The 25,746-nt window shown below is 38.1% G+C and overlaps 1 protein-coding gene across 1 annotated transcript in view; it reads left to right on the forward strand.

The window, feature by feature from the left end:
* Window positions 1-308: 308 nt before the first annotated feature.
* Window positions 309-25,746, forward strand: part of slco4a1 (solute carrier organic anion transporter family, member 4A1) — a 37,868-nt gene continuing 12,430 nt past the window's right edge. The window contains 8 exon segments of the mRNA XM_073823730.1: window positions 309-456; window positions 19,661-20,232; window positions 21,296-21,668; window positions 22,091-22,181; window positions 23,564-23,685; window positions 23,786-23,897; window positions 24,769-24,794; window positions 24,797-24,922. Of these exon segments, the coding sequence (XP_073679831.1) occupies window positions 19,825-20,232; window positions 21,296-21,668; window positions 22,091-22,181; window positions 23,564-23,685; window positions 23,786-23,897; window positions 24,769-24,794; window positions 24,797-24,922 (1,258 nt within the window). The 5' untranslated portion in view covers window positions 309-456; window positions 19,661-19,824.

The following is a 25,746-nucleotide window of genomic DNA, read 5'->3' on the forward strand; positions in this document are numbered from 1 at the left end:
TATTATTATTATACAGTAAATAGTAAATGAACATAATAAATGATAAATGAAATTATAGCCAACACTATGAAGTAATTCATATTTCTTCTAAAAATACTTTATTTTTCAGTTTTAAAAATATAAATGAAACATGGAACTCGAGCTACGTGTAGTAAATCTCCTGGTTACTAAGGATGCTGCTTATCAGCGCGGTAAAGACAGTTGTCACATACAGCATAGGCACACGCAGCCGTTAGTACGGATGACACTATTGGTCCAGCAGCATAACGCCATGGGGGGCGGATTCTCATTGGGTGACAGCTGCTTAATCCGAGAGCTCGACATTTTATAACATCTACAGTTCGAGCGTTTAATCATGGATTTACGCTGGGAGAGACAATAAACGCGAACCTGAAACGAAATGACAAGATCTGTGGAAAATGGAGGAGTCGTCTAAATCCTCAGTAGCGTGAGATCGTGAGTAGCTTTCATGACATTTCCATGTTGAGACAGTGATGAATGAACAAGACCATGTGAGAGTATGATAACTGGGTATGAAAGGATACAGTAAGGCAGTACGGCGAGCCATATGGCTGATGAGACGCACACTGATGTCTGTCTCTGTAGGTCTGGTTATTGTACTGTAAATGCTCAGACATGAAGTGCAGTGCAGACGACAAAGACTCATAAATGAGTCTGGACTGCGTATTTCATCCACCTGTTTCCAGGATGCCAATACAGACACATGCTCATATAAACATATAAATACAAACCACAGGTCCAACATGACACATCCTAAAATATAGCTGTTATTATTATAGCTTTTTACAGTACATTTTGTACAGCGTTGACTTTAACGTGTTATGTCACGAACCCTACAGCAAATTGTCCAATGATTAATAGCGTGATGTTTAACGTTAATCCTCAAAATGCTTCAGTTCATTTTAACCGTTCATTTCTCTGAATACCGTCATTGCCGTTTCCAACATGCTCAGATATTTTGGAACAGAATTTGTCGATATTCGAAACGTTCTTTTGAGAAGAACAGTCTTGTTCACGTGGTGACGTATAGAACCGCCGAATCGTTTTTTTGAAATGAACTGTTCAAAAGAATCGATTCAGTCGGCTGAATTCCCATCGCTAATATAATTCTGCCTTTTTAGCTGTTCTCTTGCCACTTTGTAACGTCAACAACTCCGTGTTATGAGCTATATTTGTTCATTTTCTTATTATATTATTTGTTATATGTGACCCTGGACCACAAAACCAGTCTTAAGTCGCTGGGGTATATTTGTAGCAATAGCCAAAAATACATTGTATGGGTCAAAATTATTGATTTTTCTTTTATGCCAAAAATCATTAGGAAATTAAGTAAAGATTATGTTCCATGAAGATTTTTTGTAAAATTCCTACTATAAATATATCAAAATGTAATTTTTGATTAGTAATATGCATTGTTAAGAATTTAATTTGGACAACTTTAAAGGTGATTTTCTCAGTATTTTCATTTTTTTGCATCCTCAGATTCCAGATTTTCAAATAGATGTATCTCGGCCAAATATTGTCCTTTCCTAACAAACCATATATCAATAGAAAGCTTATTTATTGAGCTTTCATATGATGTATACATCTAGTTTTGTAAAAATTTAACCTTATGACTGGTTTTGTGGTCCAGGGTCACATATTACAATTAACCAACATAATACACACTTAGGCGTCATGTAATATAACTGGTAATTATGATTATACTAAGTAACCTCAAATCCACGTTTAAATTACGCATCAGTGAAGGTGCTGAAGGAGCATATGTCTTTTTATCTACACAATAAACACAGAAGGTTAACGTAATGTTAATAGTTCATACAATGACTTGTTATCACAACCATTCGTCACTCCTTAAGTTATGACTAAGCCTTGAATGCACTCTACTCCTCCAGAAACCATTCAACAGTAATGATTAAGTGTATTATAAATTGCCTGACATATTGCAAACATGATGGATAAGATTACATTTATTAGAAATCCCTGTTGACTCTTTCTGCTCCACCTCTCTCCCACTATACCACACCCTCCACTAATGTGTAACCTTTTAGTTATTATATCAGAAGCTTCACTGATACACAGTGGTATTAAATGAGAATTTATAGGTGTTCTTCCTGGAATCAATATCTCCCTATCAATATAATAACATTCATTTCATAGATAAGGTCAAGATGTGTAGTCCTGTTTCTAGTCTGCTGTTCTAGTTCTGCTTGTGAGGCACTGGTGTAATGTCTGTGTGTTTATAATATCTGAATGATGGAGAGGGTTTGCATATCGGTGGTGATTTTACCGTAAAGACACTTCAGTTTTTCTTAAATTGGAAACCCACTTCCTTCCTCATGCTCAGTTCTCTCTACTGACAAGTCCTCTGATATTGACTTTAATACATCTAATACATTGCATATTTGAAGGATATATTGTGGCCATTAAACAGAAAGTTATTTTAAAACACATACAATTCATTTAACCCTCATACCGTAAGCTGGACAAATGTGGGCAAAATAATTTTGATTAATTTTTTAAAAATACTTCCCTTGATCTGAGTGGTACAAGACTTGGTTACTTTTCCTAAGTTTGCCACCTGAACACGCAAAAAAAAAAAAAGACTCGATTCTACAATGTTAAGTGGGTGAAAAAAAAAAACTCCTTAATCCCGTATTCGTGGACAAAAATGGGCACCCATAGGAATGAATGGGAAAAACTGTAATTCAGAGATTTTTTTTTTTTTTTTGTCAAATAAAAATCAGTAGATCCAATACAACGCATATATTACATACACAAAAATGAAGGGGTGATCCTGTACAACCTTCTCAACATGGCAACAACTCACACTCACACACACACACACACACACACAAACACAAACAAACAATGCATTCAATGAGCCTATAACAGAGCTGGAAATTTTTTTTTATTTTTTATTTTTTATAAAAACTCACTCACACATACAAACATAAAGACCCAGGAATTGGCACCAATTAGTTTGAGTTATTGAAATTTGATGTTCTTTGTTTCAAATAAATAAATAATGATTTACTACTTTGTCTTTTCCTTATAGCATGGTCATATATATCTAAGCATATTTTGGCATCTTTGTATAGTCTCACCTAACACAGATATATATTTATTAAAATTACAATTTTAAGTTGTGATAAAGTAAAAAAAATTAAGAGGTCAAATTCATCGTAACAGTGGTTCATAGAGTTCAACCTATATGCAGCAATTCAGTACTGCAGCCATCTAGTGGTTATTGATATTATTGTTTTTTTGTTAATTTTATACTAACATAAGACACCAGATGCCACCAAAGTCACTTCATCTTTAGGTTTTAACTCTCTGAACTTACTGGAATGATTTTTTTAATTAAGATAATTAAATATTAAATATAACATAAAAATAAGCATTATTTACATAAAAAAATATGGTACTTTTAGAGGTAAATAAATTCAAAAATACCCCCAAAATAAAAAAAAACACCATAAATTGATAGATTTTATTTTATCGAAGATAGTAATATAACATTTATTGAACACAAATTTTTTGATCACACCTGAGACCTCTGTGCCCACATTTGTCCACAAACACGGGATTAAGGGCTGTAAAGTGAATACGGTATTTAAGAATATTCAGGCTTTTTTTAATGACAACAAATTGGCTGTTGAATAAGAAGCATCTGTTTCTGTATAGGCGCATATCTTAATGAATATCATTAAACAGTCTTTCTGTTACAAAACGGGTCTGTAGCCTTTCTGTCCATTCACCACCAGGTGTCACACTCCCACTTCATGGACTACTACATTCCCCACAATCCTTCATAACCGGGACTGACACACCCACACACACACCTGCAGTTCATTCACTCACACACACACCTGCACCTCATTTACACACAGCATATAAAGCCTTTCCTTTCCCCCTATGTGTTTGCTGATCGTTGTTTAGCTTTCCTTGTTCCTGAGTTGTCGTGTTTTCTAGTTTCCCCGTGTTTGATCTTTGGACTGTTTTCACGTATTTGAACCTTGCTGCTTGCCCCTTCCTGTTTATTCCTGTTTGCCGGTGTTGTACTCTGCCTGTTTTGACCATGTCTTCAAATAAAGCTTGCATCTGGATCCACTTCTCAGACTCCCTCCGTTACAGAACGATCAGCCACACCAGGATCCAGCAGCTTTATCCCACCACCAGCGCAAACATGGACCCAGTCATCAGATTCACCCACACCACTCAAGGTAACCGGTCCCTCGAGGACCACATCAAAGATTTCCTGGACATTATTCCATATTCTGATTTCCCGGACTGTGCACTCATGGACTTATTTTCACATGGACTAAATGAACCCATACGCACCATGCTGATAGTTAGTGGTCCTCGAGGGTCCCTCATGGAATTTTTGGACTTTGCTTTGTTGCTCACTGGCTCCTCATTCACTGTGGGCACTGTTGAGGAGTCAGTTGAAAAAATTCCTGTCACTGCCAACTGTCATAAGTCCCATGTCATGTCTGCTAGCCCTGAGCCACAGCACAAGATGTCTGCTAGCCCTGAGCCACAGCACAAGATGGCCACCCTTCCAGACTCAGCTCACAAGATGGCCGCCATGACAGAGTCATTTTATATCAGTTCTGCTGCTCCAGGACCAGATCATACCATGTCTGCTAAGCCAGCGCCCGCTAACTTCCCAGCTACCAGAACAATGCTCACTAACATCACATCCAACCATCCCCGCCTGGTATCTAGCATGAGAGATACACCGCTGATGTCTGCACGTGCAGCTGGTCTCCCTAAACACACGTCAGCCAAGCCACAGCCTGCTCACATTTTGTCTGCTGATCCTGAGTCTGCATCTGTCAGGGCTGCCCTTCCAGCTGCTGCTCATGCAAGGTCAAGTCCCATCTTTGCTGCAGTTCCTGGGTCAAGTCTCCTCTTTCCTGCGGTTCCTGAGTTAAGTAAGAGTCAAGCTACAGCTGAACTTCCAGAGCCAAGTCAAGCTGCAGCGGAACTTTCAAAGTACGCATCTGTCATGGCCGCCAGCCCAGTACCAGTTCACAAGACGGACTCCACACCAGTGTTACTTCACAAGATGGCTGCCGCTCCTGAACTCATTCACAAAGTGGCGACTACAATTACACTCAGTCAAGACACATCAACACTTCCTGAGTCAAGTCAAGCGACCGCACTACTTGAACCATGTCAAGTAACTGCACTTCCTGAACCATGTCAAGCAACTGCACTTCCTGAACCATGTCAAGCAACTGCACTTCCTGAACCATGTCAAGTAACTGCACTTCCTGAACCATGTCAAGCAACTGCACTTCCTGAGTCAGGTCAAGCAGCGCTTCCTGCATCAAGCCTAGACACGACCTCACGTCCTGAGTCAAGCCAAGACACGACCTCACGTCCTGAACCAAGTCAAGACACTACTTCACTTCCTGGACCAAGTCAAGCAACTTCACTTCCTGAGCCAAGTCAGGACACTACTTCACTTCCTGAACCAAGTCAAGACACTACCTCACTTTCCGAGTCAAGTCAAGACACAGCTTCACCTGAGTCAAGCAAGAAAACAGCTTCACATCCTGAATCAAGCAAAGACATAGTTCCACATCCTGAGTCAAGCAAAGACACATCTCCACATCCTAGGTCAAGACATCACCCAGATTCACACCCCAAGTCACATCAAGACGCTACAGTACTTCTTGAATCACGTCAAATTGCAGCTGCTCCAGCAAGTTCGATTCAAGTCGTAACTGTTCCAACAAGGTCAGGCCAAGTCACGGCCGTTTCCTCAGAGCCAGGTCAAGTCACGGCCGTTTCCTCAGAGCCGAGTCAAGTCACGGCCGTTCCCTCTGAGCCCAGTCACGTCTCATCCGAGCGTCCAGAGTCTCCGCTGGTTCCGCCCAGCCTTCCAGAGTCTCCGCTGGTTCCGCCCAGCCTTCCAGAGTCTCCGCTGGTTCCGCCCAGCCTTCCAGAGTCTCCGCTGGTTCCGCCCAGCCTTCCAAAGTTTCCGCTGGTTCCGCCCAGCCTTCCAGAGTCTCCGCTGGTTCCGCCCAGCCTTCCAAAGTTTCCGCTGGTTCCGCCCAGCCTTCCAGAGTCTCCGCTGGTTCCGCCCAGCCTTCCAGAGTCTCCGCTGGTTCCGCCCAGCCTTCCAAAGTTTCCGCTGGTTCCGCCCAGCCTTCCAGAGTCTCCGCTGGTTCCGCCCAGCCTTCCAAAGTTTCCGCTGGTTCCGCCCAGCCTTCCAGAGTCTCCGCTGGTTCCGCCCAGCCTTCCAGAGTCTCCGCTGGTTCCGCCCAGCCTTCCAAAGTTTCCGCTGGTTCCGCCCAGCCTTCCAGAGTTTCCGCTGGTTCCGCCCAGCCTTCCAGAGTCTCCGCTGGTTCCGCCCAGCCTTCCAAAGTTTCCGCTGGTTCCGCCCAGCCTTCCAGAGTCTCCGCTGGTTCCGCCCAGCCTTCCAGAGTCTCCGCTGGTTCCGCCCAGCCTTCCAAAGTTTCCGCTGGTTCCGCCCAGCCTTCCAGAGTCTCCGCTGGTTCCGCCCAGCCTTCCAAAGTTTCCGCTGGTTCCGCCCAGCCTTCCAGAGTCTCCGCTGGTTCCGCCCAGCCTTCCAGAGTCTCCGCTGGTTCCGCCCAGCCTTCCAGAGACTCCGCTGGTTCCGCCCAGCCTTCCAAAGTTTCCGCTGGTTCCGCCCAGCCTTCCAGAGTCTCCGCTGGTTCCGCCCAGCCTTCCAGAGTCTCCGCTGGTTCCGCCCAGCCTTCCAGAGCTGCCTCCAGAGGTGTCAGCACTTGCTGTAGAACCTCCTATGGGGGTGGCAATCCCCTACAAACTCTCTACTTCTCTCCTTGCTCTGTCTGCCTCATCTGTCTCTGCTCTCCCCAGGTTTCAGTACATGATGCGGCTGCCTGCTCCGCCCTGGCGGGCTCCTGGTCCATCTACGCTGCCCTGGTGGGCTTTTGCTCCGTCTGCTCCGCCCTGGTGGGCTCCTGATCCATCTACACCTCCCTGGCATACTTCTACTCCATCTGCTCTGCCCTGGTGGGCCCCTGATCTGTCTGCACCACCTTGGAGGGCTTCTGTCGTGCTCTCAGATTTTCCAGTCCCGCCTCAGTCCATAGTTGCTTCACCCCCACATGGACCTGGCCCTCCATCCCTCCCCCTGTTCCGCCTCCGCTCCACCACCCTCCGGTATCATTATGTGGTTGGAGCGTCTGGAAGCCGCTCTTTGGGGGGGGGTCTGTAGCCTTTCTGTCCATTCACCACCAGGTGTCACACTCCCACTTCATGGACTACTACATTCTCCACAATCCTTCATAACCAGGACTGACACACCCACACACACACCTGCACCTCATTCACTCACACACACACCTGCACCTCATTTACACACAGCGTATAAAGCCTTTCCTTTCCCCCTATGTGTTTGCTGATCGTTGTTTAGCTTTCCTTGTTCCTGAGTTGTCGTGTTTTCTAGTTTCCCCGTGTTTGATCTTTGGACTGTTTTCACGTATTTGAACCTTGATGCTTGCCCCTGACCTTTTGCCTGCCTTTCGGACTACTCTTTGGATTATCTTGTCTATTCCTGTTTGCCGGTGTTGTACTCTGCCTGTTTTGACCACGTCTTCAAATAAAGCTTGCATCTGGATCCACTTCTCAGACTCCCTCCGTTACACTTTTCAGCAAAATTTACAACATAAAACAATGTATGAAAACAAAACAGTCAATGAAACTGCAAATATGTAAAATAACAAATCACAAGTAGGCCAACAATTATTGTAATTTAAATCAGACTTACTAACTAAAATAATTTAAAAAAAAATGTTACTTTAAATAAAATAAAAAGTAACTGAAATAATATACAACATTAAAATATATATATATATATATATATATATATATATATATATATATTAAATTCAAAATATGAATTAAAACCATAATAGCATCTGAATATTACTAAAAACTACTGTGTACACTACCAGTCAAAAGTTTTTGGACAGTAAGGTTTTTAATGTTTTTTAAAGAAGTCTCTTCTGCTCACCAAGCCTGCATTATTTGATCCAAAATACAGCAAAAGCAGTAATATTGTGAAATATTTTTACTATTTAAAATAACTGCTTTCTATAAATATTTTAAAATGTAATTTATTTCTGTGATCAAAGCTAAATTTTTAACATCATTACTCCAGTCTTCAGTGTCACATGATCCTTCAGAAATCATTCTAATATGCTGATTTGCTGTTTAAGAAACTATTTTTTAACTATCATAATTATAAATATAACAGTTGAGTAGTTTCAAGATTCTTTGATGAATAGAAAGATCCACAGATCAAAATTTATCTGAAATAAAAACCTTTTGTAACATTAAACACTGTGACCATTCAAAAGCTTGGAGTCAGTATACTTTTTTATTTTTTTATTATTTAGCAAGGATGCTATAAATTGATCAAAAGTGATAATAAAGACATGTATAATATTTCTATTTCAGATAAATTCTGTTCTTTTCATTTTCTATTCATCAAAGAAACCTAAAAAAAATTCTACTTCAGCTGTTTTCAACATAATAATAATATTAATAAATGTTTTTTAACAGAATATTAGAATGATTTCTGAAGAATCATGAGACTGGAGTAATGATGCTATAAATTCAGCTTTGAAATCACAGGAATAAATTACATTTTAAAATATATTCAAAAAGTAAACAGTTGTTTTAAATAGTAAAAAAAAAATCCAAATTGTACTTTTTTTTTTTTTTTTTTTGCTGTACTTTGGATAAAAAAAAAAAAATGCAAGCTTGGTGATCAGAAGATACTTCTTTGGAAACATTGAAAATCTTATTGTCCAAAAACTTAATTATGTAATTGCAGAACATTTATATTAAAAAATCTGAACAAATCTGTCTTAAAAACATGCTACGCTGGGACCTTTGTCTTGAACTTTAAAATGGTCTTTAAAAGTACACTCTATAAACAGAAATAAAGCAAATACATAAATGCATTTTGAACTTTTATGTTACACTTTAGGTCAAAGGCTGCAACTGAATGTGATCTAGTTGTTACTCCCTTGTTATGACAGTGTGTTAACCTACATTTTCCTGTGCCTGTGGCGAAACCTGGAGTGTACAGAAGCTGATTGGCTGCTTCTGTAGGTCATTCATTCCACTTGGTTACACCTATGTACAGACAAGTTTACAGCTAAATGATGAGACAAGCCCCTGGAGATATGACACTTTGTCTGCACGCATGCTTCTAAGAGCACAACATACACGACACACGTGTAGTAAATGATCTGGCTGAAAATCATCTATCCATTCATCCAGCCAACCAACCAAACAGGTTCAGGTCAGGAGATACAGTACCATATTGTGTAAAGACTTGGCATAGTTTTGTAGCTGATAGTTTGGCATGGTTACCTGCTTTGCATGACTTTATATTTGCATCCCTGTCTGTTTGCATGTGTCTTCCTCTGTGGTTAAAGCTGTTTTCTTATCTATCCAGTATGTAGAAAGATCAGCTGTCACTACTGGGTCAGAGACTTCCCTTGTCTGCTTCCATCACATCAGTAGGTCTGGAGTATATCCCACAAGGGCATGCTGTGAAATGCTGGTAATGCAAGTCTCAGTGAAAGATTCTCTTTTATAGTGAGGCTTGAATGCATATGTTATGTAGATTACTTCCTTGTTCCCTGGAAAAGCTCTAGAGAAAACAGGACATATTGTTGTAGTGGCTGGTTATTAGAAAATGACCTCACAAAGCCAGTTCGCTTTAGCTGTTATCTCCCAACTGATATTGAGCTGTTTTTTTATAGCTTTCCAGCCAGTGATAGTGCAGGATAACAGAAAAGCATGGCTTTGATTGGTTGACCTGCTTTGCCATAATTTGAGAGAGGTGAACATGTTGTATGAAGCTTTATTCGCCAGTGGAAACATGCTTGCACTTTCAGTTTTCAGGTTTGTGATTATCATATCTTTATTTATTTTGTTTCAAATGTTGTCTGAGATGATCAGATTTAAAGCAGTGTTTTCTTGCTGTACTGTCTGGAGTTTTTCCTCTGTCAGCTTTTGTCCAGTTTTTTAGTTATAAGGCAATCAGAAGCTTCACTGATAGCACAGTGGTGTTAGGTGACATATAATGCCATAGATGAAGTTATAATGTGTTGTCCTGTGTCTAGTCTACTGCTTATGTTCTGCTTGTGAGGCAAAACTGACCAAATCAATACATGTAATTAAATAATGAATAATAAAATATACATAATTTTCAATTTATAAAAAAAAAATATTAGTTGCATTATTCACAGTTAATAGCATACACCAATTTTTGCTAAGAATAGACCTATAGAGTAGACAGTACATTGCTGTTACAGATAAAAGCATAGAAGAAAAAAAAGTTATATTATATTGGTTTTTATTGTAATTCCATATTACTAAACATATCACTGACTGACCTACAAATTGCATTTATTTTTATTTTTTTAATAATTAATCACACTGAATTAGCACATTTAATGTACAACCCTAATATAAACTGTAAAAAAATATTGGTAACACTTTAGATTAGGGAACACTATTTACCATTAGTAGTTGCTTTTTAGTATGCAGATTACTAGCATATTGGCTGTTTATTATTAATAAAGCACATATATTTTAAATTCCAGTTATACCTAAAAATAAAACCAGTGTTGCCAAGTCTGGTTTTCCTGTGGAATTGGGCTACTTTCACACTGTTACCGTGGGTTGATTTCATGACTGTGGGTTGAAGCAACCCCAAGAATGTGATATTTAGCCCTTGGAATGTACATTTTACCAGGAGAGCCCCGCCAAACACGTGTATTTTACCCTCCAGAATGCGCGGGACCCCCCTCAAACACACAATTGGTCTAGTTTTGAGTAGCAATTGGGCAGGTTTTGTTGTGAAAACCTGGCAACCCTGACTACAACATCTACCTTATTTAATTAAGCAGCAATTTTAAAGTTTATTGAGGGGAACTTAAAAAAGTAAATAGTGAATGTGTTTCCTAATCTAAAGTGTTACCAAATATTTTTTAAAGTTGTAAATAAAACAAAGATTGCTGGAGTAAATTTGACAGGGAAATTAAATTTCAGTCTTTCTACCTAAATATTTCACTTGCTTTTCATTTCTTTTGTTTATTTGTTGGTGAAAGTTGCTAGCAGTTGTTTCAAAGTAAATCCTACACCGTTTTTTAGTGTACTTAAAATATTTACAACAAATTTGATACGACTGTGCTCCAGCTTGCTCCTTTAGCTCACACAGGATGTGCTAGTCATGGGCTTGATTCCTAGGGAATACATGTATTAACTGATAAAATGTGTACTTTGAATGCAGTGTTTTTGGATAAAAGTTTCTTTCAAATGCATAAAGGCCTATTGTAATTGTTAGAATGGCCAAGGATTAGCGATCTCTATGTAAAAATGATTGGGCAGCACTAAACGTTCATCACAGGCGTGAAGCCTTTTTGGAAAAACTACTTTTGCGAACTAGTCCTAGGTTTATTGCCCGATCGGAGCCAAATCAATGCAGGAAGGTTCTCTGGAGAGTGAATATCAATAATTATCAAAAAAGTTTAACTTTTGACTCTCCATTGCAAAGGAATGGCAAAATGTTTGAAGGGGGCAGGACCGCCTTTACTAAAATGGATAAAACCTTTGAACAGAATGAGATATTTTTGCCAAACGCATAATGTGTATGTAAGAGCTGAATCAGAGGTCATGTAAAAAAAAAAAAAAGTCACATGAACATCAACATAATAATCGGTATGTGATTTTTTTACTATAACATTTGCGTATCTCAAAAACATGGCCGTCATAGGCCGATGAACTTTTAGCACCTATTATCCAGACTCGAGGACCTTTCCCGATCCCGCCCCCTATCTCTCTCCCACTTCGCTTCCTGTCATACTTGATCTGTCCTATCATAATGAAGGCAAAAATGCCTAAAAATAAATCTTTAAAAAATAAAAAAAAAGAAATCAGCCACTTGTTTGGGGCAGGACAATATCACATTTTTCAAGATCATAAACGATTGTATAGTACTTGTGCGGACTAGACCTATAGCTTGTTCGCTCAGTCTGGAAAAAAACACTGCAGTTCAATTCTCTGGACTCTCTAAATCAATAATAATAAAAAAAAAAATCGAAATGTACCCTTTGGGAAGCTATAACGGGGTCGTTTTGAAAAGGGGTGTGTCCAAATATACCCAAAAGCCTATAAAGCCTAAACGAAAACTCAAAACTTCACAAAACTGGCGGGCACATGTGAAAGGTGATTCCAAAAAACATGCAAAGTTCTAGGGAGATCGGACCACAACTGGTGCTATAGCAGTCATAAACGTTAAGAAAACATATCTCTGTGGTAAATTACCTAGATTTGCCAAAATTCTTTTTTAATCATTGATTTAGGTAGTAACAGGTTTGCTAAATAAATATGCGCTTAAATGTTTTAACATGCTTGATCCCCGGTAATCGCTGCTTGCAGCTGTGTTATTTATTTATTTTGGTTACATTTTGTAATGAACACATCTGAGATTAATCATGCACCAGCACCTGAATCAGCATTACACAATTTTTAAAAATAGATGTTTGTGTGAATGCTTTTTAGATAACGCTTCCTTCCCAGAAATCCTAAAAAAGAGTGAAAGTGGTGTTCCCGCGTGTTCTTGCTTTGTTTCCTTGTTTTTTTTTTCTGTGTAATTCATATCGCACCATATGACTATCCAGCGCAGTTCAAAGAAAAGGGAAGGAACCTGCACTCCACAACAAACACATGTTCCCACCCTGAGACTCTAAGCTCTCGCTGATGTTATCCTTCCCTCCTTTTGATCGCACGTTTAAAATTAGAAATGAAAGAGTTTGTAGAACACAAGAACAAATAATTAGGCTTTTTTATTAATCTCATTGTAACAAAGCATGAACCAGAACTCTTTTGAAGACTGAGAAATGACCTGAGAAATGATTCACTCACACAGCCTTAGCTGTACCACCAATACTCTTGACACTATAGTAACTCCACAGCTTTTCAACCATGTGTTCATTATTCATAGATGCATGCAAATGAGTCAGAAATAAAAACCAGGGATTGCAACAGCGTTTATCTAGTTCCTCAGTTTTTATGATAATACTGGTTTGGGAATTTTCATTTTGGTTTTGTTGTTTGTTCATTGTCCTGTTGTCTTTAAACGTAAGATATCTAAACTGACTGAAAGAAAACTGTGATCACAACCATTCTGATGTTTGCAGGGTTCCCACGGGTCCTTGAAATCCTTAACAGTTTTTGAGTCTGAAAAAAAATGAAAGTTTTTTAAAATAAACGTGCATAGATACAGGTCCTTGAAAGTGCTTGAATTTATTTTGTGAGATATATTTTTTGAAAAAAATTCCGTGTTATTTCCTCCAGTCCGTTAATGTGTTATTTCGCCAACACTTTGTGGCCTATGCATACTAGCTTGCTTGATTTACATAGTTACGTGCATTTACACGTTATGTTAAATGTTTCCTGCGTGAGGTATTTTGTGTTGTACATTGCCATGACGTTCACGTACGCACAAAACTACTATGATGGTACCTCAACCTTTTACAGACACATTGTGAAACATTGCAAAAATAGTCTGAAACCACTGAAATGAAAATGGAAGTTTCAAAAAAGTTGGCTCACCAAAGAAGAAAACTTAAAAACAAATTCATATATAAATCTTCTGGTTGCATGAGCCTAAGCACTTTTCAATAAAATCCATGCAGAAGTTAATATCAGATCATTTTAGAATACAGTACAGGATGTACATAAATACAACAAATAGAATATCAGGTCTCTGTCATATGACCAAAAATAAATGCAAAAAATACTTTTTTTAAATAGTTGTTTGACACATGAAAACTGTAACAATGTATCTTACAAGGTAACACGATGTAACCTTGCTCTCACTTGAAATGTGTCCCCACATTAAATCCTTGAATTTGAGGGTATTGGACTTAAAAGTCCTTAAAAGTTCCTTGAATTTGAAGTTAACCAAGGTGTGGGAACCCTGTGTTTGGTTTAACTGCATGATTTGTATAAAGAGCTTGTGCAGTTAACAAACTCTGTTTGCATCTCATACACCGCGTTCCAAATTATTATGCAAATGATATCTTTCTCTGGTTTTCATAATTAGTCAATGTAAATGACAGTCAGTATAATTTTTAAGTCATCAACCATTAGGGTATAATTCGAATTTTATTGAACAAACCTCCTAATGATAACAGTATTTATTTCAAAAATAAAAAACTGAAAATGCACTGTTCCACATTATTATGCACAACAGAGTTAAAACATTGTATAGGTTGTAAAGAACTGAAAATGGGCATTTGCTGAATTTGCAGCATTAGGTGGTCATATTTACTGAAATCTAAATCTATTTCAATCAAAAACATCCTAACTGGGCAACATCTTACCATAGGACCCCTTCTTTGATATCGCTATCACAATTCTTGCATCCATTGAATTTGTGAGTTTTTGGAGAGTTTCTGATTGAATTTGTTTGCAGGATGCCAGAATAGCCTCCCAGAGCTGCTGTTTTGATGTGAACTGCCTCCCACCTTCATAGATCTTTTGCTTGAGGATGCTCCAAAGGTTCTCAATCTGGTTGAGGTCAGGGGAGGATGGTGGCCACACCATGAGTTTCTCATCTTTTATGCAGATAGCAGCCAATGACACAGAGGTATTATTTGCAGCATGAGATGGTGCATTGTCATGCATGAAGATGATTTTGCTACGGAAGGCACAGTTCTTCTTTTTGTACCATGAAAGAAAGTGGTCAGTCAAAAACTCGACATACTTTGCCGAGGTCATTTTAATACCTTTAGGGACCCTAAAGGGGCCAACCAGCTCTCTCCCTATGATTCCGGCCAAAAACGCCACCTCCTTCTTGTGGTCGCAGCCTTGTTGGGACATGTTCCATCCACTACTCCATCCATCTGGACCATCCAAAGATGCACAACACTCAACAGTAAACAAGACTGTTTGAAAATGAGTCTTCATGTATGTCTGGGCCCACTGCAACCGTTTCTGCTTGTGAGCAATAGTTAGGAGTGGCCGAATAGTAGGTTTATGCACAACTGCAAGCCTCTGGAGGATCCTACACCTTGATGTTCGCGGGACTCAAGAGGCACCAGCAGCTTCAAAAACCTGTTTGCTACTTTGTAATGGCATTTTAGTAGCTGCTCTCTTAATCTGATGAATTTGTCTGGCAGAAACCTTCCTCATTCTGCCTTTACCTGCAAGAACCTGTCTGTGCTCTGAATCAGCCTCAAATCTCTTCACAGTACAATGATCACGCTTACGTTTTCGTGAAATATCTAATGTTTTCATACCTTGTCCAAAGCATTGCACTATTTGACGCTTTTCGGCAGCAGAGAGACCTTTTTCTTTCCCATAATTGCTTGAAACCTGTGGCCTGCTTAATAATGTGGAACATCCTTCTTAAGTACTTTTCCTTTAATTGGGCTCATTTGGCAAACTATTTATCACAGGTGTCTGAGATTCATTTCAGTGATCCAAAGAGCCATGAGACACAATACCATCCATGAGTCTAATTGAAAAACAAAAAACTGTGTGTTTATGACACTTACATACAATTTGCATAATAATTTGGAACGCGGTGTATATCCACCAATGTGTAATGCTCTGTTTTATCATTTTTTAGATAATATTAAAAATTAAAAACTACAATTATTTGTAGTGTTAAAATAAAACTTTAAGTTAAATGAAAAATATTTTATTAAATAAATAATTTAACATTTTATTATAATTTTTTAGGTAGGGCACGTTAGTGTGGAAGAAAGCCTGTTTCTGCCACTGAATTAAAAAAAAAATCTTTTTGACTTTTTTCTCGCAAGTGCGAGTTTACATCTTGAAATTCTGATTCAAATTTTTTCTCAGAATTGTCTGATACAAACTTGCAATTCTGACCATTGTTTCTCAGAATTGTAAGATATAACCTCACAACTGTGAGTTATAGAGTCTTTATTGCAAAAAGATACACTCTCCCAATTTAAAGTTATAAAGTCAAAATTGCAAGATATAAACTCACATTTCTGATTTTTTTTCTCAGAAATTGCGAGTTTCTATATCAATTCTGACTTTATCACACAATTCTGAGAAAAAAAGACAGAATTGTGAGTTTATATCTTGCAATTTTGACTTTATAACTTGCAATTGCGAGTTTATATCAGGCAATTCTGAGAAAAAGTCAGAATCGTGAGATAAAAAGTCGCAATAACCTTTATTTATTGTTTCATTCAGTGACGGAAACGGGCTTCCATATGTTAGTGTTAGCAAGTGAAAATCTGAACTGGGACGGCAGAAACTGAACTTTTTTCTCCTTGGTTTTCTAGATAAACACATTCTTGTGGTGTGAATGCAGTGTGACGAGTTAAGAAAAGACATCTAAGGTGCTGATCGGCATATGTCAGGTAGACACAGTGGGCAGGACTGTGTCAATACTGCTTCAGTGATAGATGTGAAGCAGTGAGAGGCTTGAGTAACGCCCCATTTTGGGGCTGTCTTGCTTGCTTCTAGTGTCTTATGCTGCTTGTTCTCTCTCTGATTTCTTGCACAATCAAACTCTCAGACCCATTTAGACCAATGAAGTATCTGAGGAACCAAGGTAGGCAATGTGACTTCTGCTATTCATTCAGTGTGACAAATGTAATGCAGTTCTTGGATGTAATATTTCATGTTTTTTTTTTATATTTTCTAACATTTAGGTCATGAGTTTCATTTCTAGGAAAAGCATGTACTCATAAAATGTACAGTATACCTTTATTGCACTGGAACTTGTTTTGGATTAAAGCGTCTGCCAAGTGCAATAATAGCAAAGCATTTGCATTTGTCTTGTATGTTTTACATGTGGGTGCAATTCTAGACAGTGGACTTTGTTCAAATAATGGTCACAAATTACACAGTGCCAGTGCAAGAATCACAAAGCTGCTGGTTATTATGTGTCAAAAACGAAATCTGAATCTGAGCAGAGATAAGCAGGTTACACTTAGACTTAGAAAAACTTTAGTTATTGTGGTGTTCACAAGATCTACTGTAGGCAAAATTTAAATGTTATAATACAATATGATATTTGATAGATTCCTGTTATAATGCAATGCAAATATAGGATTAATGCAAAACTATAAATGCTATAACCTACACACTAGTAGGTCTAAAACGGACTAGTTTGGAGCAGGTGCATGTAAATGCATTGTTTCATTTCATATAATTTGGTAGTATGTATGTTTGCATGAAGTAAAAGTCTTTTAGAAAGCAGCTTATTAACTTAAGCTGAGCTTACAGTTAAAGACATACAACTTCGAAAATCTCTTAATGGCCTTACGCAGGTAGAACTTGCCTAAAATAGTACACCTTACGTTTGTACTCCTACGCTTTTAATGGCACTGTTGCGTTGCTTCTTTTAAATTAAGTGAGCACTTGAGCCAAGGATAAATTTCCTACAGTGATACTGAATTGGTTAAGATTTTTCTCTTCCTAATTCTTCCATTTGTACTAATAAGTGTGGCTTTTAAAGTGATAGTTCGTCAAAAAATGAAAATTTTTATAAGAATTACTCACCCTCATGTCACTCCAAACCTGTAAGACCTTCATTCATCTTTGGAACACAAATTAAGATTTGCGTTGCTGTCTATGCAGGGTCAGAAAGCTCTTGGATTTCATCAAAAATATCTTAAATTGTGTTCTGAAGATGAACAAAGGTCTTACAGGTTTGGAACGACATGAGGGTGAGTAATTATTGACAGAATTTTCATTTTTGATTAAACTATCCCTTCAAAGACAAGAAGGTCAAATTTGAGCTTGTGGTCTTCTTCTACATACTTCCACATACTTAAAGGTCTTGTACTATTTGTTTGTTTTTGTACTTTGCTAGCCATTGGCTGCTGTTCTTCGAAATGTTCATGTGTCCATCCAGCTACAGTGGAGAGTGAATTAAAAACGCCCGCTTGTCTCAACTAACACTGTAACTACACATATTCATAGCCACATTTTCAATACAGATCTTTCGGCATAACACACGTGTACTGAATGAACGCAGCCTTGCTTTAACCCCTGCATGTGCAGAACCTGTGTGTGGTTTTTGAATATTCAAAACCTCCTAACAGTCCAAAAAAGAGTACAATGCCACATTGTGCAGCTTTTAGTTGTAATTTTCAATTGAAGGGCAACAAGAGAAGCGATGTAAGTTTTCACTGCTTTCCTAACAATAAGAGGAGACAAGAAGGGGAAAATGCCTGTGGATGAATAAAACATTGTTCTTTCCACTTTAGCCCTGATGCCTTTGAGGCTTTTAGTCAATCCCAGCTACTAAAAGAGCTTAGAGACAAGAAACGCTAGATGCCATCCTTGCAGGATGTAAACATGCGATGCTTGTCATGATACCGCAGCCACTGAAGGAGTTTCGCAGCGTGGATTTCACGCAATATCCAGGGGTGTATAGACCCCTTGTGGGGAAAAAATTGATTGTACGCCATTTGGCACATTTTTGCACATTGACAACTCAATTTCACTGCAATTTATACATTTTACAAGGGGGCTAATTAGTACAAATTCATACAATTCGTAAAAAAAAAAGTATGTATTTTATGAGGTGGCAAATTTGTAGGAATTCGTATGTGTCGTATGGACCACCCATAACCCCCCCCCTAAACCAACCCCTCACAGAAAAATCACACAAAATTGTACAGGTGAGGTTGTATGAATTAGACACCCCAGAAAATACATACGAATTGGTCATGAGATAAGAATAGACGTTTCCCTAATAGGTTTAAAAAATAAATAAATAAAATAATATATATAAATAAAATAATATATATAAATAAAATAATATATATATATATATATATATATATATATATATATATATATATATATATATTAGGGGTGGGCATAGATAATTTTTTTTAATCTAGATTAAATCTTGGAATTAATCTAGATTAATCTAGATTAAAATGGCTAATTTGAATTCTGCTGAAGGCATTCAGAATATGTGTGCTACCCAGTAAAAAGGGTCTAGCAACGCACCTGCCCTGAAGCGGCTTAATAACTGCATTCATGTTTGCACGTCTCATTTGATGTGGTAATTTCACAGAAGTTGAAGACTCGTTCTCGCCCCCTACAGTGCAATTCGACTAGGTATACGTCATCCGCGCTAAACTATCAAGGTGAAAGTCATCATATCTTGCGTAGTTTAGACCCAGCTCCCAACCCAACTTTGAGAATAGATTAACGGCGATATTTTTTTTATCGCCCAATAAGAGTCTCACGTTAACGCCGATAACGGCCCACCACTAATATATATATATATATAAAGTTACATTTTTTCCAGAACTGTGAGACAAAAAGTCGCAATTACCTTCTTTAAATTTTTTATACTGTGTTAGAAACAATAAAAAAACATAAATGTATGATGTTAACAGAATTCTAAGAAAAAAAGTCTCATGCTTTTGAGGAAAAAAGTCAAAATTGCTAGTTTATGTTGCTAGTTTGAGTTCATATCTCACAATTCAAATTTTGCTCTTGAAGTGGTGAAAATAGATTTGGGCTGTGGAGTTTAATAACTGTGAATTTACTTAGGTTGGTAACAAACTTATTGTCTCTTTCTCACTCTTCTTTGCAGAATTTTGTTTTCCAAAATCCGTATGACTTCAGTTTAAACCGTAAGAAACTCTGTGAAGGGATCCTTTTCCAAAGACTGACATTTTTCTGTGGAAACTTTTCCTGTGGGAAAGTTTTGTTTTCTTACCCTTCACAAAGTCTGTCACAGCGCCCCCTGCTGGGGCCATGCCCCACCTGCTGAACAATGACACTTCCTTCAGCTCCAAGCAAGAGCTTTTGGTCCTACATGACAGTCCACTGGGACCCAGCCTGGACACTCCTAGCCCAGTGGAGTCCCACGGCTCTGGTCCAGGCAGCCCATCTGGAGATGCCCGTATTGTGCTCCACAAGACAGCCATACCGGGGCTTGACCGCAAAGAGCCGCCCACTGGGGTAAAGTTCGTCCCGACGGACTCAGAGAATCTTTGTGGATGGGGAGCACTGACCCCACGGTGTATCCAGACCTTCAACACCCCACGCTGGGTTCTCTTCTTTCTCTGTGTGGCCTCCTTCCTCCAGGGCATGATCATCAACGGCTTCATCAACACCGTCATCACCTCCATCGAGAGACGTTTTGACCTGCGCAGCTACCAGGTCAATTTGTTTTAACCTGTCTTTTGTATAGTTAGTAGGGCATGATATGTGACCCTGGACCACAAAACCAGTCATAAGTAGCATGGGTATATTTGTAGCAATCGCCAAAAATACACGGTATCAGTATTTTTTATGCCAAAAATCATTAGGATGTTAAGTAAAGATCATGTTCCATGAAGATATTTTGTAAACTTCCTACCGTAAATAAATAATATGCATTGCTAAGAACTTCATTTGGACAACTTTAAAGGTGATTTTCTTAAATTAGTTTTTTTTTTTTTTTTTTTTTGCCCCCTTCAGATTCCAGATTTTCAAAGAGTTGCATCTCGGCCAAATATTGTCCAATCCTAACAAACCATAAAATCAATAGAAAGCTTATTTATTCAGTTTATATAAATCTCAATTTTGAAAACCCTTATGACTGGTTTTGTGGTTCAGGGTCACATATATCAGTACCATACCTCTCGCTTGAGATTTCCTTTGACAATACGTAACATTCACTTAAAGATAATCTTTAAAGCTACTAGTAATAAACAATACTCTTACATGTAATCTTAAATAGATAGTTCACCCAAAATAAACATTCTGTCATCATTTACTCACCCTTGAGTTGTCCCAAACCTGCATGAGGTTCTTTCTTCTACTGAACACAAAAGAAGATATTTTGGGTAACCGAACAGTTGGCGGTAACCATTGACTTCCATAGTATGGAAAAAAATACTATGGAAGTCGACGACTACCGCCAAATGTTTGGTAACCAACATGCCTTCTTTTGTGCTCAGCAGATGGAGAAAAAAAAACTTGTTCAGGTGAGAGTGGAGGGTGAATAAATGATGACATTATTTACATTTTTTTATTTAACTATCCCTAATAATAGGCTAATTTTCATTTTTGGGTGAACTAACTCTTTAAATCAGAGAAGCATCACAACCCAACCATCTTGCATATCACAGTGGTTTTGGGTAATACTACTCTCACACATTATAGGATGGACAGTATTCACATTGGGATTTGAGTACACCTGGGTTTTTAACACAATGGGTTATGTGTGTTGCCATTGCAGGCGGGACTCATCGCAAGCTCCTACGACATTGCTGCTTGTGTGTGCCTGACATTTGTGAGCTACTATGGTGGTACTGGTCATAAACCTCGATGGCTGGGCTGGGGTGTGCTCATCATGGCATTGGGCTCTCTGGTCTTTGCCCTGCCCCACTTCACCACACCGCCCTATCAGGTGAGAGTACCAGAGCGCATGGGACTGTGTTCGGCCAATCACACCGAGACTTGTGTCGGCGAGGAAGGTGGCCTCTCGGCATACCGCTACGTCTTTATGCTGGGCCAGTTTCTGCATGGAGTCGGAGCAACCCCACTGTACACCCTCGGGGTCACCTACCTAGATGAAAACGTCAAGTCAAACTACGCACCTGTATACATAGGTGAGTATGATGACGCCATAAAAAAACTTGAAAATATGTACTGAATATAAAAACTTATGTGTGATATGTCTTGTGCGTTACATGGAAAACTCTCACAAATTGATATTTGCCCTCACTGAACCCTGTCACTTTATCCCATTCAGGCTTTGACACACCTAGTCATTTTCAGTGTTATCAGTGAGAGCCACTAGTTTCCACCTCAGACATCAATAAAACTCCTTCCATTGTCTTTCTCCCCAACGTCCAGTTTTCAAAGGCCACTGAGGACAATCGCTACCCTGTTTGCCCCCTTTCCAGACATAGGCACTGGAAATACAAACTGCATCTTACTGTGTCTTTTGGTTTCGAAAACAGAAAACCCAGATGAGCTTTCATATGACTCAGGGGTCTTAATATTGATATGCTTGCTTCTGTTTTCTCAGGGATCTTCTACACAGCGGCCATTGTAGGACCTGCGGCTGGATACTTGCTGGGTGGATTTTTTCTCAACATTTACACAGAAATCGACCAAACGTAAGTGGCTAATGAGTACAAAAATAAACGTTTTTAACAAAGTAGTACTCACCTTACTAAAACAAGTAATTTTTTTAGGCCATATTTATGTATAAATTACAGATGTAATATACAGTATTACATAAGCAGTGACAGAATTTGCATTTTTGGATCAATTATTCCTAGGTTGTCACAAGTGTCAGACTACTAGTGATTAATTGTGCAGTTACATTTTCCTGAACACTAACCGTCACTGATATTTTTTAGAACCCTGATACATATTTATCTTCAATTTAATGTAGGGATGCACCAATATTAACATAGTTTATGGACATAGGAAGAAATGGATAATTTTTTTAAAAATTTGCTAGAATTGTATCTACAGCTGAGTAATCTATTATTTAAAATGAATAAGCATGCATAATATTCCTTAAAAAAACAAATACACAAATTATATAAATATTACAATTATATAAATATAATAAGTGTCACTGACCACATACAAATGTCCTGTATTTATCTAAAATATAAATATAAATGTTGCAAAATACAAATATTGGCTAGGTTGCAGAAATGCAGAATTATTTTGAGAGTTTTATTTTTCTGGATTCCATTATTTTTCTGGTTTAATAGTTAAATTAAATGGCATTCATCAAAAAGCATGTTTAATTAATTAAATATGTTTTCTGGTTAATATTCCTTAAAAATAACATTAATATTTAATTTTATTATTAGTAGTAGTACTATCGTTACATTTTGTAATATATTTCTGTCACAGTTTCCTCAAGTTAAACCAAACTTTAATTTTGATGGTTTGCTGTTTGGTTTTTCTCACAAGAAATGGTAAAATGCTCATGAAGTGACTCTCAAAGCAGTTCTAGAGATTATGTTTATGTGTTTACGCACTCCTAAATTGACGCGGCAGAGGCTGAAAACACCGCAAGCGTCCTGCACGCTTCAGTATGTGTGTAGTAAACGAAACCACGCCATTCATTCACACATAGACATGCAAAACATGCTGGAATCATTTTTAAATAGTATTTTGTGGCTTAGTATTTACAAACACTAGTACATATTGCATTTTGATTTAAGTGTACTGACCTACTTTTGATTAATTCATCCAAAATTCTGTGACGTTCCACGAGTAAATTACATTGTTATGACTGGAATCCACGATTCCGTCCATGTTTTTGCATCGCAGAATCATAGGGCCGTACATTTAAAATTCTGTAACAAACTAGGATCAATTTGGACCTTATGACTCCGAAATCTGACATAAACACATAAAATTAATACAAACATGACAATTTATTTTAAATACTAAACTTTGCACATTTTCTTTAGTCACTCCAATACTTTCTAAAACTAAAATTTCTCTTTCTCCCTCTCTTTGTCTCTTTTAGGACAGAGCTGACTCCTGAAAACCCACTGTGGGTGGGAGCTTGGTGGATTGGTTTCCTGGCAGGAGGAGCAGCAGCTCTGGTTATCGCTCTGCCTATATTGGGTTACCCAAGGCAGCTACCAGGTGCTAACCACAAGCGTGATTTAAAAGAAGTCAAGTGACTGCAATACAGTTTTACAGTAGTATTAGTGTGAATAACACTCTCACTTTCTAAATCTTGTAGGCTCTCAGCGGTATGTGGCTATGCGGGTTTCAGAGGCCCACCAGCTGAAGGATGGCAGTCAGGTCACTGCGTCTGATCCTCAGTTTGGCAAAACAGTAAAAGACTTGCCCAGGTATGAACACATGACCAGAGAGAGGAAGGTTTGTTTCCTTTGCTATGTATTAAAAGTCATACTTGTTTGACTATATACTGCACTTCACAGTCTGTTATCATGTGCTGTGCCACTGTGTTTATATTTAGACACTTGGTTGACTGGAAGTAGCTGAGGTTGTCGTTTTCTAGTCTGGCAAGTTCAGCGAATTCAGCTGGGTGATGGGTCCCTAGATGCTTTTTAAAGATCCAGGAAATTAGCACTTTTCACTGACACTTTACTTTTACAACTGCCACGTACCAGTTATTGGGTTGTCGTTTTTCATTTGGTTTGCTAGTTTTCATCTTGCCGCAAGTTTCCGCTAGATATCATTAAAACCTCCAGTTTTTTCCCCTCTGTTCAGTTTTCAAAGGCCTTTGAAAGACAATTGCTGCCTTTCACTAATGGTCTTTCGAACAAAACAAGAAAAAAGCAGAACGCAGTGCTGTCAGTTGAAGCTGTTGAATGTTATCCATAAAGTTATCTCTATAATTGAAATGTTGGAATAGTTGGCAGAGTAATGTCAACTGAACATCATGTGACATTTAAACTTAAAATGCTGGATAAAATCATTTATAAATGTGTTCTACATGGTTTAAAAAAGGATGTAGGCCCTATGTGAAGCAATTCATGTTTAGAACTGTTAAAAATCAACACGTCTACTTTAGTAATAAGAAGCAGTCTTTCATTAATATATTTTCTGCAAGTACATTTAATGACTGTATTTCCTTTTCACAACAAGGGATTACATTAATAAAATTGGGAAAGTTGTGAGTTTTTCGGTGCTCAATTGCAAGATGCAAAAAATAATTTAAATGACCGAATGAGCTATTTTCTTTCTTTTTCTGTATAGATCAATGCTGCTTCTTTTGAAGAACCCTACTTTATCTTTCTGTGTCTCGCTGGTGCCACGGAGGCCACGCTTATAGCCGGGATGTCCACGTTTGGCCCCAAATTTCTAGAGTCTCAGTTTAGTCTGAGTGCTTCAGAGGCAGCAACCTGGTTCGGTAAGACTCACATGTCAATTGAACTAGGGCTGGGCGATTAATCGAAAAATAATCGAAATCGACATTCAGAACCTATAATCGTTCAAATTTTTCCAGGAAGATTATTTCAATTACTTTCCCTTTAAAAAACACAAGCGCTCCGTTCCGTTATTCCGCCGACATGTCGATGGAGAGCTTAAACAGTATTTATACAGTAAAAAGTATTTACAGGATATACAAGGGTAATTTTATTTAGAGGAGATACTGCTTATTTTCTACTTTTAATATGAAAAACATTGAAAATTATTTATTTTGTTTCCAATAGTGCAAGTTATTTATTTTCACTAATTTAAGAAAAATGTGACTTTTCGTTTTAAGCAATGCTTGCTTTAATTTCAGTTGTTCAACACTGATGTTCAATTAATAATCATAGATCGTAGATAGTGTGTGTTTCCTTCAATTATTTTAAAATCAAGTAATGCACCCTTCATCCAAAAATCTCTCGCTTGTAATATGTGAACATATTTACTGTACAAAACTTGTCAGTGAACTATGAGGGCAAAAAAATAAATATTATATAAATATAATTAAATATAATTTTATTAATAAATAAAATAATCGTTCATTAATCGTAATCGGGTTAAAATGTTCAATTAATCGAGATTTTGATTCTAAGCCAAATTGCCCAGCCCTAAGTTGAACTCAAATTATGAACAAAGTAGTATATACACTACCAGTCGAAAGTTTTTGAACAGTAAGATTTTTAATGTTTTTTAAAGAATTGTTTTCTTCTCACCAAGCCTGCATTTATTCGATCCGAATAACAGCAAAAGCACTAATATTGT

Source organism: Garra rufa, chromosome 18, assembly GCF_049309525.1.
Source record: "Garra rufa chromosome 18, GarRuf1.0, whole genome shotgun sequence".
NCBI classification, from domain to species: domain Eukaryota; kingdom Metazoa; phylum Chordata; class Actinopteri; order Cypriniformes; family Cyprinidae; genus Garra; species Garra rufa.